This window comes from Sinocyclocheilus grahami, unplaced genomic scaffold (genome assembly GCF_001515645.1).
Source record: "Sinocyclocheilus grahami isolate Dianchi unplaced genomic scaffold, SAMN03320097.WGS_v1.1 scaffold512.1, whole genome shotgun sequence".
In the NCBI taxonomy this organism is placed as follows: Eukaryota; Metazoa; Chordata; class Actinopteri; order Cypriniformes; family Cyprinidae; genus Sinocyclocheilus; species Sinocyclocheilus grahami.
In genome coordinates, this window is record NW_015505691.1 from 456,954 (window position 1) to 471,102 (window position 14,149).

Sequence of the window (14,149 nt, forward strand, 5' to 3'; positions counted from 1 at the left end):
GAATGTCAAACGAATGTCCAATATAAAACCAGCTTTACCGCGATGCTATATTTTGGACTAATTGCAAATTGTTTATTGAAGATCCAGGGCCAGATTTACTATCAGCTTGCACCAGCACAAACCCTCATTTGGCGTTAAAAAATTACTGTCAGGATTTACTGAAGACACGCAGTGGGAAATTAGTGCTGAAAATGCATGGACACAGTTATTTTTGCGACTCACCTTATTGAATATGAATTTGTTTCCCTTTCGATCGGTACATTTATAGAAAGAGAGTATTTAAATGAATCATGCAATGAGATTTACTAAGATTTGCGGTCATCAATTCACTGGTATTTGTGCCATTATTTAATGCACGTCTTAAAGCAGGTGGAATTTGCGCTGCTCTTGGTAGATTGCGCTGGTGATTATGGAAATGAGATGCTGCGTTTGTGTTCTTTAATGTGCACTTTGTCATTACCTCACCCGCAGAATTTTCCCCTCCCATCGGCACTTTTATGGAATTGCGCTCTAACGCTAATTTGCCGTTTAGTAAATCTGGCCCACAGTCTACTGAAGATAGTCTTGAGGTCATTACTCCATGAACTAACTATTCTGCATCTTAAAGTTGTATGTTCTGTAACCTGGCAATATTTCTGAGGTGGAGAACATTCTTTTTGAACATGGGAATTATTATATTCAAAATTCAGATATCTGTCCCAGATAGCACACGTACGTCTGCAAGATGTCTGTTAAAGGTCTCTTCATCTGGAAAGCATCTGCTGTCTACAAACGTCTGACAGACGTCTTTCAGATGTCAGTTTTACATACATTCTAAATCATAAACATCTTAAAGACATCTAATAGACGTCTATTTGACATCTAAAAGGAAACTTCCTATAGACGTATTGGAGATGAGCAAACTCTAAAAAATATGTCTTGCAGATGTAAATGCAGACGTCAAAGAGACGTCTCCGAGATGTACGTGTGATATCAGGGGTCATAAACATCTTAAAGACATCTAATAGACGTCTATTTGACATCTAAAAGGAAACGTCCTATAGACGTATTGCAGATGAGCAAACTCTCTAAATAATATGTCTTGCAGATGTAAATGCAGACGTCAAAGAGACGTCTCCAAGATGTACGTGTGCTATCAGGGGTCTTGTCTAGATTATGACTTTAAATGTAGATCGTCTTCCCTTCAAATCAAACTGTGTACAGCACCTGTTCTTTCACTGTGTACTCTAGAACAGATGTTTTCAAATCTGTCCTGGTGGACCCTCAGCACTGCACATTTTGTATGTCTCTCTCATCTAACACACCAAATTCAACTCGTCAACTCGTTATTAGAGACTGCAAGATCTGAATTGGGTGTGTCTAATGAGGGGGACATACAACGTGCAGAGCTGGGGGTCGTACAGGACAGGTTTGAAAACCCTGTTCTAGAAGGCAAAGCACCAGTGAGTTGGTATCTCATGAAGCAGCGCTGTATTCTGGGATCCATATCCATTAACAACAGACAAAGCTCCAACATTACAAGCCTTAGTCACAAGCTCCAATAGGTTGACTCCCTCAGATACTTCTGGAGCCCCATTAATACAGAAGCTGTTCTGTCTCAAGGAAGCTTTAGATCAGTTAACTTTGCTTGCACGGCTTTTGATTCCGCAGTGCTTTTTCGATAACAGATATTTGTTGTTCTGCCTCTAACACTGTTGATTTGTAGGTCGACAGTTAAGTCTTTACGCTTTTGATTGATTTTAGAGGTCTGCATTCCCGGATTTTTTGCGCCGTGGGATTAAATTCCCGAATAAAACGCGGAAGCGGTCGGTAACTCTGGTGTAATTTGAACGGGAGCGGGCGGTCTAACAATATCCTGTTCCCGACGTCCATTCAGAACAGCATATCTGTGCTTTATTCTTATTGACCACAGGTACAGCTTGCGCTCAGGATTGTTATGCACGCGCTGCACGCATGCTTTAAACGTCACGCGTTTTATTTGCGTGGTCTGTGTGCAGCATGTGCATAATGATGCTCAGAGCAGGCTGTAGCTTAACTGTGGTAAATATACGGCCCTCAGACAGAACAGGCAGGTTGTCGATGAAAGACAGAGCAGAATAAGGATGGAGCAAAGTCTGGATGCGCTGTCCTTGAAGGACGTTCAACTCGGTTTTGTTTATATTTTGCTTAGCCTATCATTTTAAATGAAAGCTGTCATATTTATTTATTTTTCTCTGCGACACTTTTCCTACTGTGTTAACAGAAAAATGTCAAACGAATTTAGTATTTTGACAAGACGAATAAAAATAGCTAATAGGCTATTTTTGTACAACCTACATTTTTATTTTATTTTCTCTCTGCGACACTTTTTACCTGTTGTGTTGTCAATGTTAAACGAACTGTATCCTGACAAGACGAATAAAACGAAGAAATACAATTTTTGTACAACATTTTTATTTTCTCTGACACTTTTTTCCCTACTGTGTTGCATAAAAAATGTAACTAATTTTATGTCTTAAGATAATTCATATAAATTAAAGTCAAAGTCAATAAATTCAAGACTCTTGACGAGACGAATAAAATAACATACAATTTTGTGCAGACTACACTTTTATTTGTCAGCCTATCTCTCTTTCTTTCAGTAGTGGAAATGTAAATGTGAGATTCTGAAAACGAGATCTAAATTTAGCGGGAACGGTCGGGTCGGGAAGAAAATTATTCTAAGCGGACAGCGGGTGAACAAAGAGTGAATATAGCGGGAGCGGGTGGGTGCGGAATAGAACCTTGCGGGACTAAAGAAACAGTCCCGCGCAGACTTCTAATTGATTTCTCATCTACCCTCCTTTAACAATCAGCATGTCATCCAAAAAAAACAGACAATATTCAAATCTGCTCTGAACAGAAGTTCTTTCAAGCAGCCTTGTGCTTCAGCTCAATGAAGCAATCACTTGAGCTTTTCAAAGTATATATTTTCATAATGACTATGAAAGAACGCTTCCATTTAAATAATGTAATGCTTCATATACTCGGGGAAGTTGTGGCCTAATTAGAGAGTCGGACCCGTAACCCAAAGGTTGCGGGTTCGAGTCTTGTACCGGCAGGAATTGTGGGTGGGGGGAGTGAATGTACAGCGCTCTCTCCCACCTTCAATACCACGACTGAGGTGCCCTTGAGCAAGACACCGAACCCCCAACTGCTCCCCGGGCGTCGCAGCAAAAAAATGGCTGCCCACTGTGTGTGTTCACGGTGTGTGTGTGTGTGTGTTCACGCTGTGTGTGTGCACTTTGGATGGGATAAAGCCAGAGCATTAATTCCGAGTATGGGTCACCATACTTGGCCACATGTCACCTCACTCACTTAAAAATATATGATTGAGAGGGGGGAAATTCATTCTGAGGATTCTCAACAGCAACCTCTGTGTGTTGTTTCAAGAGCGTGACCATTTTGTTTGTTTTTATTTATGCTATTTGTTAAATTATAATCATACATAATTTAATGGTGCCCTTGAGCAAGACACCGAACCCCCAACTGCTCCCCGGGCGTCGCAGCAAAAAAATGGCTGCCCACTGTGTGTGTTCACGGTGTGTGTGTGTGTGTGTTCACGCTGTGTGTGTGCACTTTGGATGGGATAAAGCCAGAGCATTAATTCCGAGTATGGGTCACCATACTTGGCCACATGTCACCTCACTCACTTAAAAATATATGATTGAGAGGGGGGAAATTCATTCTGAGGATTCTCAACAGCAACCTCTGTGTGTTGTTTCAAGAGCGTGACCATTTTGTTTGTTTTTATTTATGCTATTTGTTAAATTATAATCATACATAATTTAATTATTCCATTTAATCATATAATCACTTATTAAATTTTATTATATTCTTTACTTATACTTTTGAAATGTAACCTTATGATTGTGTGGTTTCAAGGATATTTGTCTTCACGTAGTAGAATAAACAAAGTAGGAATAAAATTGGTCTGAGCACTGAAACATGCATACACAGCTAAGATTATTCAATAAACTGCTCATTTTTGATCACTTTGTCTACTGCTTTCTGCTATTTCATGGCTTCCTCTGTTAACCTCTGAGATGGATAAAAAATGTTTAATTAATACAGTTTTGTTAACTGGTTTTTGTTATCAGATTTTGTTATCCAATATTCCTGATGTGGAGATTCAATGTTACATTTTCAGTCAGCATTATATCGTACAGGATGAAATAAACCAAAATAAATGAAATAAATCCAACAAATGTCTGTAACAAAAACCAAAAATATGTGGTTCAACAAAAACCAAAGGATGAACGTAAGATAGAAACACCTAAGATCAGTGGTGAGGCTGCTGAAATGTTTAGCCTTATCAGCAGCTGGAACCAGCTCCCAGATGTCACCAAATGAGCTCCAACAGTAGCAACACTTTTGCCTATGCAATGTCTCATGAATCAAAAAATGCAGAACAGTGTTCATTATTTACTGTATGTATGATTTGTGTCCTTTTATTTATAATTTTTCTTTTACATTGTGGCATTTCATAGCAAGACAGAAGTTTAACCAATAGTTTGATTCAGAGGTACCGAACGACAGATGCCTCTATACTATCAAAATTAGAGGGCGTCAACTTGATTGACAAGTGCGGAAACAGGAGTTCATATGTACATGACAAAGGAAAATAAGTCAAGGAAAAAGATACAGTGGAGATCAAAATTAGAGAGCAACCTACAATTTTCTAAATTTAAAGATCACTGAAGTCGTGGCCTAATGGTTAGAGAGTCGGACTCATAACCCAAAGGTTGTGGGTTCGAGTCTCGTACCGGCAGGGATTGTAGGTGGGGGGAGTGAATGTACAGCGCTCTCTCCCACCTTCAATACCACGACAAGGTGCCCTTGAGCAAGGCACCGAATCCCCAACTGCTCCCCGGGCGCCGCAGCATAAATGGCTGCCCACTGCTCCGGGTGTGTGTTCACCGTGTGTGTGTGTTCACTGCTGTGTGTGTGCACTTTGGATGGGTAAATGCAGAGCACTAATTCCGAGTATGGGTCACCATACTTGGCCACATGTCACTTCACTTCACTTAATCCACTGATTATCCTAACAGGAGTAGAATGGCAGTTTTTACATTTTTTTATTGTATTCTGAGGCCCTGTCCACACGAACGGTTATTTATAAAACCTCAGATTTTTCTACGCGGTTTGGCCATTCGTCCACACGCAAACGCAGCACCAGGTCACTGAAACCGAACACTTTTGAAAACTCCTGCCAGGTTTAAGATTTACAAAAACTCCGGTTGCAGTGTTATTGTGTAGACAGCGAAAAGTTTTTGGATTGTGACATCGGAGACTGCGCTGTTATCTCCGCCTACTGGAAACTTTTTCAGGCTTCTGATTGGCCAACATGGCTTTACGGTTGAGATTATATCGCCACCTGTTGGTTTGGCATGCTCTTGACAGTGCTTCATAGCGTGCGTTTGCGTTTTCATGTGGACGGGAGATTTTTTAAAGACGGAAGAAGGAAAAACTCTTTATGTTTATAAAAATGCCCGTGTACGTGTGGACATGGCCTGAAGCATAGTATAAAAATGAACTCTTGACTCTCAATACTTACAGGTACCTCCAAGTTGTTGGTGTTAATCTGGCACCTGGTGCTAATTTCCTTAATTACATGACAAACCCTTTTTATCTGGCACCATTCCTTTAATTTTCACTGAGATTGCGAGATGGCAGGCCGCTCTAAGGTGACTGAAATCCTGCAACAGCAGGTTGTCCAGATAAAGGCCAAAGGGATGACCCTTTCAGCCACTGCAAGAGCCTGTTCTAAATCTGTGATTACTTGAATATTGCCGCTTTACACTAATTCATTCAAGTCCACCAAAAAAGCTGGTCACTCACGTAAAGCCCTATTCACACGGGATTAGTATTATCTGAGGACCTCGTGTGATTTAGAAATTACCCCACCACATCTGAATGTCATGTGGCACATTCGCACAGGATAAGCGAAGCCTGTGGTTTTACTCAAATTTACTGACTCAACCGGATGTGATGTCAGGCTTTGCGTAACATTATGGACCAGATTTACTAACAGCTTGCGCCAACGCAAACCTTCTTTTGGTGTTAAAATAGTACTGTCAGGATTTACTAAAGACGTGCAGTGAAGAATTAGCGCTGAAAAGGCGTGGACAGTTTTTGACAGTTATTATCATCCACCTCCATCTAATCATTAGGTGCCAAGCACCGAAGGTGCGATTGCACCTATTGTATCCGTTAGCGTTATTCTTCTTCTTCTTCCGTTTCTTCCGCCATTGCGTCTATGGCAGCCCATAGAACCGCTTGCGGGAAAGTTATGAAATTTGGCACACTGATAGAGGACAGTCCCAGAGCTGCTATATTAGATGGCATCAGATCATACAGGTGTACTTAATAAAGTGGCCAGTGAGTGTACAAATTGTGAGGAATCAGTTTGGACCAAAAGTTAGTAATCAAGCACTATTTTAAAACATTTACGGAGAAAACTGCAATGCAAATGAGCTCTTTGGAATTATGTAATTGGCTGGTGATTTCATTCTTGTCCTTTTTTGTGTGTGGAAAGGATTCAGATGGCTGTGCTGTCCAGAGGGACCTTGAGCAAGTTGTCTTTGGCATCTACAGCATTAATGCTGAGGGAGGAGATGCCACCACCACTCCAGTTGATGTTGGAATAGTGATTGAGGGTGTTGAAGTGCTTCACGACTTGGGAGACATCGCTTCTGCATGTGCACTCTTAATGGGTGTCATATATGCAATGAACCTGTTATCCGCAGGAACTGAAAACGTTCTTTGAGGTGCTTCAGAAAATATTTCTCCAGCTGGATGCTACCAGACTCTCAACCAAGGTACAGATGCTTAAAAACAAACTATGAGTGAACCAACATTGAGCACTTAAAATGTTGTGGTGTTTTACATAAAGGCCTGCTTTGCACTTGAAACCATTTAATTGAAAAACACTTTAAATATTATATACCTTTTTATATAATCTTTGTGTGACACGCACCACTGTACATTAACCATAACAAGTTTGGAGTCTCTAACTCAAACTCTATAGCGCCACCACTTGTCCAAAGCTTCACTCATGTTTATGCTAACATGAGTGAATGATAACTTAATAACTTTTGAACCGAAAAGCCTCTGAATGGACACCAAAATTCAAAAATCGTAAGGTTTAGTTTTTTCATTATTTTTAATTGTTCGTAAAACCTACTTTTTCGAACTCGTCCTAGACGGTTTGTCTGATTTTCACCAAAATTGGGACAGATCATCTTCAGACCATGCTGGCAAAAAGTTACAGAATTCAAGTTGATTCGTCCAACCGTTCTCGAGTAACATGCGAACGAATTCTACGAAAAGCACGCAAAAATGGATCTGAGGCTATATCTCCGCAACGGGTTGGCGTATTGAGACCAAACTTGGTGTGTGTTATAACAAGCATGACCTGAGACTACCTGCAGTGTTTCAGCGCTGTGCCACCTAGCGGTCAGGAGATATGAAAAATTCATATTTTTGTTTATAACTTCTGAATGGTTTGGCCAAAAATCACAAAACGGATTCGGTGCAGCATGCCAAGTTGAATGATACCCAATTTTCCAAAGTCAGCCATTTTGGGCGTCGGCCATTTTTAATTTTATATTAAAATGCTATATTTTATGAACGCATTGACGTATCATTACGAAACTTGGTATGGGTCATCAGCACGATGCCCTGAAGGAGCCTGAGAAGTTTCGAGCCAGTTATTCAGAAATTAAATATTCACATGCTTATAACTTTGGGTGTGGTCGACTTATTTTCACGGGAGTCACCTTTTTAGACTTCTGAATCCTTGTCGAGTCCAGCGATACCAAATATGCCAGGTTTTGCCTTATGGTTTGTGCAACATTGCATTTTAGCGCTTAAAAAACATTTGCCAATTTCTTAGAAACCGTTACGCCTATCGACACGAAACCACTGTAGGAAATTCGGAATCCTAGCGTACCAGCAATATGCTAATGCCTAATTGCCAAAATTTTGATAGTAAGTGTCAAATAAATGCAAACAAAGTCAACCATCAGTCATTTTTTCTGTTCTCATATAGAAAAAATGTCTATAACTCCAAAACAAAATGAGATATTTTCACCAAATTTGACACACATATATATGGGCACACTCTAAGGACACATAAAAAATTGGGTGGGATTGTGCCTCTTGGTGGCACTACAATTGAACAAAACATGAAATTGCCATTGACTACAATAGAGTATTATGATATAAAATGCTATATTTCACAAATGCATTGGTGTACCATTACGAAACTTTGTATGTACTATCGAGACCATGACTTGAAAGTACTCAAATAGTTTTGAGACAGTGCCACCTTGTGGTCAAAAGTTTGAATGAATTTTCTAATAAATGCTAATAGCTTTCTATGAATTTTGCCTGTTGTAATGAGACTGGTATTAATAGATTCCTTGGGTCATGCTGAGAACAGTGATACCAATGTTGCCATAGTCAGCCAAACTTCCTGTCCGTCATTTTGATTTTCTTTAAAATCCTACTTTTTCAAACTCCACCTAGACCGTCAGTACGATTTTCACCAAAATCTAATCATATCATCTTCAGACCATGCTGACAAAATGTTATGGATTTTGTGTCGATAGACAAAACCATTTTCGCATACCACAGCAACGAATTTGAGGCAAGATGCCAAAATGACATTTGAGGCTGTATCTGCAATGCTTTGGCATATTGACACCAAACTTTGTGTGTGCCATTGTCAACTCACACAGAACACACCACATCGATTTGATAACAGTGCCACCTATTGGTCAGACATGATAAGCCAATAAATCATGCTACTAAAGGTTGTATTTATGTATTATGTATTTATTTTTTAAGCCATTTTGATTACAATCATCCTAAAATTGCTTTTATTGCTCATTGTTGCATTTGGTCTGATGCTCCATGCCATGCTTACCTCCTCAATTTGCCTCTGGAGTGCTTGGCCCCGTAATTGCTGCTTGCAGCTATATTTCTTTTTGTTTTTGCTCTTCTGATGGTTTTCAGCTTTCTCTTTTTGCAAATTGTACAGTTGTACGGTGTATAGCGATATGTCCCAGCACCCAAAATACTATCGACACTTTAACGCAGCCTCAATTCTTCACAAAAGATGGATAAAAAGGCACACAGGAAACAAAAACCTTGAAAAAAATATATACGAGCCTGCCAAATCACAGAGATACAGATTTGCACGGGTCTAATATTATCACAGTGAAATATGGTAGGTAATTTGCGGGGGAATTTTTACTTTACAAATTACAGACATGCCTAATTCACACAGGATTAAGATCACAGACAACCTCCGCAATTATTACAAATGACTAGAGGTCACCAGGTAATACTAATCCCGTGCGAATAGGGCTTAAGACAAATGCACGAGAAGACAAAATAATGCGGAGACTCTCAATGGGGAATTGGTTCAACACTGCAGCTGGAATTGCTTGCCAGTTCAGCACTGATCAGGGTAAGGATCTGTCTCGGCACGTTTAAGAATCAAAAGGCTAGGCTCACCTTTGCAGAGGAACATGTTGTGTGGACAGAGGAGAACGGGTCCAAAGTTAACTTTAGTAATGAGAGCAAGTTTAATTTATTTGGGTCAGATGGGAAACATTTTGTTCGGTGTCAAACTGGGGAAAGACTGAACCCCAAGTGCGTAAAGAAGTCAGTGAAAGGTTGAGAAGGAAGTGGTTTAGGGGATGTTTTCTGCAGCAGGAGTTGGGCCTTTTATACAGCTACATGGCAGAGTGAATGCAAATCAGAACCTCCTTTAGCAATATGTGGTGCCTTCCCTGCAAGCATCCCCCACTCAGCCTCCAATATGGGTAAAGCAGTTCCTTGAAGCTAAGAACACTGAAATAATAAATTGGCACAGGGTCCAATCCTTGGCAACAAAGTTATGGCTAAGAAACCTACTAAAGTTACCGAACTATGAAGAAGAGTGGACCCAGATCACACCAGCACAGTGTGAGAGACTAGTGATGTGATGAAGTAATTCAAAGCAAGAGCCTCTACACCTCCAACTAATTTCTGACAGCTGAATAAAATTTTAATTGTAATCTTTCATGCTAATTTTGATCACCGTTTTTGTTGTTCTTTTTTTTTCAAATTCTCTGTTTATTTTGTAAACCTTGTTAGTAGAGCAGTGGTATATCTACTGTTCATATTCCTTCAAATTTTGAGTGATGATAATCAACAATATTTCACATTCTCCACGGTACATATTTTCTGGTTCCAATTTTTTATTACCCTCTCCACAATTAAATTGTCTTCCTCCAGAGTACAATTGCTCACAATTTCTTTACCGAATGACTTTGCAAATGATGTTTCAGGTCCTTGTGATATGTGAAACCCTTTTCACACTGAAGACACTTAAAAGGCTTCTCTCCAGTGTGAATACTTATGTGAGTCTGAAGGTTTCCTTTTTGTGAAAAGCTTTTTCCACACTGAGGGCAGGTAAAAGGTTTCTCTCCAGTGTGAACTCTACTGTGAATCTCAAGGTTTGCTTTATTTGTGCAATTCTTTCCACACTGAGGGCAGATGAAAGGCTTCTGTCCAGTATGAAGTCTAATGTGAGTGTTGAGGCTTCTTTTATGCAGGAAACTCTTTCCACACTGATGACATATAAAACAGTCCTCTTCTGAGTGAATCCTCATGTGGTGATTAAGGGTTTCTTTACATTTGAATCTCTTTCCACACTGACCACATATGCAAGGCTTCTCTCCTGTGTGAATGTTCAAGTGAGTCTTAAGACTTTCTTTTCGTGAGAAGCTCTTCCCACACAGTTTGCAGGTGTATGGTTTCTCTCCAGTGTGAATTCTCACGTGGGCATTAAGGTTTCCCTTAAGTTTAAAACTTTGTCCACACAGTTTGCAGGTGTAAGGCTTCTCTCCAGTGTGAACTCTCATGTGGACTTTAAGGTTTTGTTTTTGAGTGAAACACTTTCCACACTGTTGGCAGCTGAAAGGCTTCTCTCCAGTGTGAACTCTCATGTGGACTTCAAGGTTTTGCTTATTAGTTATATTCTTACCACACTGACAGCAGGTAAAATAACTGTTAGATCCGGTCTTCTGACCTCTTCTTTGTGAAGAAATCTCTTCAGTCTTTGAGGATTTTTCTTTACTCTTTAAATCATGACACTTCTCATCCTGATTTTTCTCTTCCATTTCATTCAGTTCATCTTTCTGACTCTCCTCTTTCAGTGCCATCAGGTCTAAAGCAAAAAAAACAAAAACAAAAGACATTAAAGCACTAAAACCAACATAAAGCATCGAGCTACTAAAAGAAAAGATCTGTCCAAGAGCATCCTCGGCACTGTACGTTTTTATGTCTCTTTGTCAGGGACAGATTATGGCGCAGTGATGTCCTGGGCACGGACTGATTAAAGACTCCCGAGTCTACTCAGTTGAAATTTGTGTTCCTTTTTTATTCTCAATACTCCTAAACGTACTAACTATATCATGAAACATTTCCATTCTCAAATATTAGTTATGTTATTCATTCTATAATGGACAATGAGCAAGTAGCCTACTGTTAGTGTGAACTAATAACTATGCATAAAACTAATCTTTTTACTTGTACCAGATAAGGGTGTCATGTCATAAAATATTTTTAATAAGACTGATTTTGTATTCAATGTGAATTGAATAAAAACATTGGACGTTACGTGGTCGCTGACAGAATTAAAGAAAAAGTGTGGTGTGATCAATCCAAACGCTACCAGGTGCCAAAAAAAAAAAGACTAATCATCATCATAATGATGACAATTCATACACAGCTGGCTGTTGCCTATAGTAAGACTGTCAATATCAGAGTCAGAGTGATTATTTCATTAAAAAAAACCTTCCAGGATGATGATGTGATGGCATTCCTCGAGGAGGCCACGGCCATGGACCCTCGATTCAAGGCAAAGGTGACAAAGCGTGAAATCTGGGATCGAGTAGTCGAGGCAGCAGTGAAGGAAGTACTCATTAAATATTTTCTTTCAGAATATGAGCAATGTTTACTATGAGATGTTTTTTCATTAATGTTGAATTAATGTAATAATGTACGTGTGTTAATTTCAACATTTACTATTACTTTTTTTTTTTCCTACTACTACTACTAGTATGGTTCAGTACTGTTTTTGTTAATAAAGCACTATTTTAGTTTTTGTTCATAATCAATTTTAAAACAATCGGTTAATTAATTGGAATCGGCCAATGTGGTCCAACCTAGCTATCGGTATCGGTCGACCTCTAGTAATCACATGAATTAGTAGCCAGTGTTTCCTATTCATTAACTAGACTGTGGCGGCCCGCCACAGTTTCATAATAAACCGAAGATATATTTATACTTATAACATAAAAGTTATTTAACGTTGTGTTTCACGCCATTGCTTTGGCAAATATCCGTCATTTAAAACCGAAGGCGTAATATGACTTATCAAGTCTGTTTGTGCTGCTTGTTTCAAAGTGAAGCACACACTTTGCGCACGCGATCGGCTCGAGATCCGACTGTGAACTCCGTTATTGAATGTGCTGTGAGTTTCGCGCGTGTTTGGGAACGCAACGGCCACCAGTTATGCTTTATTTTCACATTTGCATAATTTTCACCAGTTATGCTTTATTTTCACATTTGCATAATTTTCAACATTTTAATGGGAAAATGTTTACAGTATTTCATTAAATTAGTAATGTTTGAAAACCTGTTTTCACAGAAGCTGGAGTTTTCCGCCAAAATAAAAGCTCAAGGGTTTATCTTTTGCAACCATGGCCTCAAATTAACAGACACGCACAGAGAAAATACTGTTCAGGTACAGCAAGCTCACTGTTCAGAAGAAAAATATCAATGTTGGGGTTTATATGAATGCATTTCGGAAGGGAACTGACTTCACAAAAGTTTCGATGGCATTTTTTCCGTTCTTATCACTGCTGATCCATAAGCGCCACCTGCTGTCAGAGAGTGAATTGCGTTTTTGTTTCATGCAGGTTTTATCTTTGCATCGTGATTAAAATGCAGTGGTTGGTTCAAATTTCAAATGGCTTTTTAATTTTTTTTATTAAATATGTTCAGTTGTTGTAGTAGTAGCAACTGCCCGTTTTTTGCAAAAACAGTTTCATGGCAAGGAAAAATATTTGTGGCCAGTACATTTTCTCAAGTCACCAGTCACTGGCAGCAAGCAGCCTGCTTGCAAGTGTAGAAATTAGAGTAAGAGTATTGCAATTTCCTTACTGTAGAGTAAGGTAAAATAACATACCTGAAAAAAATTTAATAAAATCATTTTCATTTATTTCACAGTGCAATGTTGGTTCAAATTTCAAATGGCTTTTTAATTTTTTTTATTAAATATGTTCAGTTGTTGTAGTAGTAGCAACTGCCCGTTTTTTGCAAAAACAGTTTCATGGCAAGGAAAAATATTTGTGGCCAGTACATTTTCTCAAGTCACCAGTCACTGGCAGCAAGCAGCCTGCTTGCAAGTGTAGAAATTAGAGTGTTGCAATTTCCTTACTGTAGAGTAAGGTAAAATAACATACCTGAAAAAAATTTAATAAAATCATTTTCATTTATTTCACAGTGCAATTGTTTTACAACATATGGCTTTTACTGTCATAGGAATAATAATATAAAATTATTATTACCGTAGTGAATTGCGTTTTTGTTTCATGCAGGTTTTATCTTTGCATCGTGATTAAAATGCAGTGGTTGGTTCAAATTTCAAATGGCTTTTTAATTTTTTTTATTAAATATGTTCAGTTGTTGTAGTAGTAGCAACTGCCCGTTTTTTGCAAAAACAGTTTCATGGCAAGGAAAAATATTTGTGGCCAGTACATTTTCTCAAGTCACCAGTCACTGGCAGCAAGCAGCCTGCTTGCAAGTGTAGAAATTATGACAAGAGTATTGCAATTTCCTTACTGTAGAGTAAGGTAAAATAACATACCTGAAAAAAATTTAATAAAATAATTTTCATTTATTTCACAGTGCAATTGTTTTACAATATATGGCTTTTACTGTCATAGGAATAATAATATAAAATTATTATTACCGTATTGGCCCGAATATAAGACGCCCCCCCTTTTTCCAGATGTACCTTTTGGAAAAAGGCTTCTTTAAAACCAAATCTTGTTTTTTCTCAGTAAAA

At 38.8% G+C, this 14,149-nt stretch overlaps 1 protein-coding gene across 1 annotated transcript in view; it reads right to left on the minus strand.

The window, feature by feature from the left end:
- Positions 1-10,263: 10,263 nt before the first annotated feature.
- The window catches only part of LOC107554733 (gastrula zinc finger protein XlCGF8.2DB-like), a 14,523-nt gene continuing 10,637 nt past the window's right edge, over positions 10,264-14,149 (minus strand). The window contains exon 3 of the mRNA XM_016237330.1: positions 10,264-11,242. Within this exon, the coding sequence (XP_016092816.1) occupies positions 10,320-11,242 (923 nt within the window). The 3' untranslated portion in view covers positions 10,264-10,319. The remainder of the gene's footprint in view (positions 11,243-14,149) is intronic.